General features: G+C 38.9%; 1 protein-coding gene across 1 annotated transcript; it reads left to right on the forward strand.

Moving 5' to 3' along the window:
* The first annotated feature begins 260 nt into the window (after nt 1-260).
* On the forward strand, nt 261-660 carry LOC118736316. Its single transcript, XM_036466411.1, has 2 exons — nt 261-455; nt 511-660. Exons 1-2 carry the CDS (start codon nt 261-263, stop codon nt 616-618), a joined length of 303 nt encoding a protein of 100 aa, XP_036322304.1. The 3' UTR covers nt 619-660.
* The last annotated feature ends 2,173 nt before the right edge of the window (nt 661-2,833 follow it).

Genomic DNA, 2,833 nt, shown 5'->3' on the forward strand with positions numbered 1-2,833 from the left:
TCAAAAATAGTGTCGATGCCTCCGAATTGGTATTGCCGTCATCAAAGTCGATAACTGTTGACAGCTGTTGATACTATTTTGGTATTGACGACAACAATATTGATATTCTATTGACGGGTGTCAACATAAAACTTGTCAATACAGTTTTTGGTGACGACAAGCGCTCAGTTAAATATTCTGCTGTAAAAATTTGGTAAAATAATTCTGAATTATACCTTTTTACACACTTTATTTGGTTAGTTCTTATTTAATTTAGGAAAATGGAAAGAAAAATGAAAATAACAAACAACAATCAATTTGCGCAGCTTGTTTTAGAACTAGAAAAAAATCCTGCGCTTGCTAAAGGCTTTTCCAAAGGAACAGTTCCCAATAATTTTAAGTCGCAATGGCAGGATATTGCAAATGCAATCAATGCTCTCGGTCCACCACTCAGGGATGGTGAGGGTTGGCAAAAGGTAAAAAACAACTTATTTTTAAACTTATATGGTTTAACTTTTTGTGAATTTAAAGGTTTGGAGGGATCTGAAATGCAAGGTTAAAAGAAAGCTCGTGCACAACAAGCAGGAGTGCCGTGCCACAGGAGGAGGAAGCTACAAGCAATTGGTGCTGAGCCCATAGGAGCAGGTTGCCAACCTTCTTCAATTCGGCAAGCAACTTAACCCGAAAGGAATGGCTCAAGTTGTTCCCAAAAGTGGAAGTTGCATGAGTGTTGAAGAAGTGCTATAAGAAGTGCTACGAGAAGATTCTCCAGCTCCTTCGGTAGATCCTACAATGATGGAGTTCGATGATACCACTGGGCTCAACACCACCGCCGGTAGTGTTTCTGTAGAAGATAGTCGAGCTCCAGTTAATGAAAATGCTGCGGAGAACCAAAATTTAAATGCTGGGCAGAATGCAGATTCACCTCCTAATACTAGCAGGAGAAGTCGTGTTCGCGCAAATAGACAGCGGCAGAATTTGTTGCAAAACCACACTGAAATGCAAGAGGGTGTGCTGACACGAATGTCGACAACCCTTGCGGGAATTGGTTTTAATCTTTAACAGAAACATATGCACAACAAATTGTAGATAAACAATTGTCAAAAATATAAGGATCGTAGTTTTGCTATTAAATTATCGATAACACGTCAACGTCAATACATTGATGAAGTAAATACCAGAATTGCATTGACGCGACGTTGATATTGATACGACGTGATGTTGATATTGATACGAAGTGACAATTGAGGTTGACAACCATAATAGGGGTGAATGAAATCATTACAATTTCAGACCTTACATTGAAGCTAAAGGAGCATAAAGTTTGCATTGTGTTTTGTTGTATTGGTAGACATTTGAAGAGTAGGAGTGCCGCGAAATTTTTTTAGCCCCACAAGGGTGCCGCGGTGAATAAAGTTTGGGAATCCCTGCTCTACGGAAGCACACGTGTTAAATGGAAATGAAAGTACATTTATGTATACTGGCATGCATACACAGAACCAATTTCATGCCACCAAAATTGATGCCGTATGCATAACTTTCGCTGCCTTCCCAAGCAGAGCGTGTATGTATACGCGAATACGACGCGATGGCGCCCGCCGGGCAGACGCTGCCAGGTCTGATCTAGATGCTCTAGGAACATTTCTGCATCACAAAGAAAATTTTTAAAAAAGTGTGGCTTACGTCTTTTAAGCGGTTAGGGCTCGATATGTATGTATGTGTGTATGTATGTATGTGTCTTCATTTATTTGCTATTGACCTCTCTGAACTTGGCAGGACAACTTTTTCTCAAAGCAAAAATTCCTATCGCATAATTTGCCGTTAATTATCCGTGAAAAGAATAATTTTGCCGCGGACATATTTTAAAAAATATCGAGTGCCCTGCTAACTTCCTTGGACCCAAACTAACTACCTGATAATTTGCCGTAAATTATCCGTGAAAAGAATTATTTTGCCGCGGACACATTTTAAAAAATATCGCGTGTTAGCAGGGCACCTTCTGAAAACCAATTACGGAAACCAGCTAAACCCAAACTAACTATCTGATAATTTGCCGTAAACTATCTGAAAACCAATTAAGGAAACCAGCTAAACCCAAACTAACTATCTGATAATTTGCCGTAAATTATACGTTGTTTATCCGTCAAAAGAATTATCTTGCCGCGGACACATTTACAAAGGGCTAATTAGACTTCTGCGTAAAATATTTAGTGGAGTGTTCTTTTACATACTTAATTATGATCATTAATTTAGCTGGTTGCCTTGATTGGTTTTTTTGAAGGTGTCCTACTAAGTTTCACTGCAGTGGGGAGTAAAAGCGATATTTTTTAAAGACGCGCCTGCCAAAAAATGTTTTGTCCCACGGATAAACTACGGATAATTTACGGCAAATTATCAAATAGTTAGTTTGGGTTTAGCTGGTTTCCTCAATTGGTTGTCAGATGGTGCGTGGAAGTTAGCAGGACCCGCGAAATTTTTTGAAATATGTCCGCGGCAAAATTATTCTTTTCACAAAGAACAACGGATAATTTACGCAAATTATCAGATAGTTAGTTTGGGTTTAGCTGGTTTCCTTAATTGGTTTTCAGAAGGTGCCCTGCTAACTTCCACGGAAGTTATTTTTTAAACCACGGAAGTTAGCAGGGCACGCGATATTTTTTAAAAAGTGTCAGCCGCAAGATAATTCTTTTCACGGATAAACAACGGATAATTTACGGCAAATTATCAGATAGTTAGTTTGGGTTTAGCTGGTTTCCGTAATTGGTTTTCAGAAGGTCCGTGGAAGTTAGCAGGGCACGCGATATTTTTTAAAATGTGTCAGCGGCAAAATAATTATTTTCACGGATAAACAACG

Source organism: Rhagoletis pomonella, unplaced genomic scaffold (genome assembly GCF_013731165.1).
Source record: "Rhagoletis pomonella isolate Grant_MI unplaced genomic scaffold, Rhpom_1.0 Rhpom_scaffold_00003, whole genome shotgun sequence".
NCBI classification, from domain to species: domain Eukaryota; kingdom Metazoa; phylum Arthropoda; class Insecta; order Diptera; family Tephritidae; genus Rhagoletis; species Rhagoletis pomonella.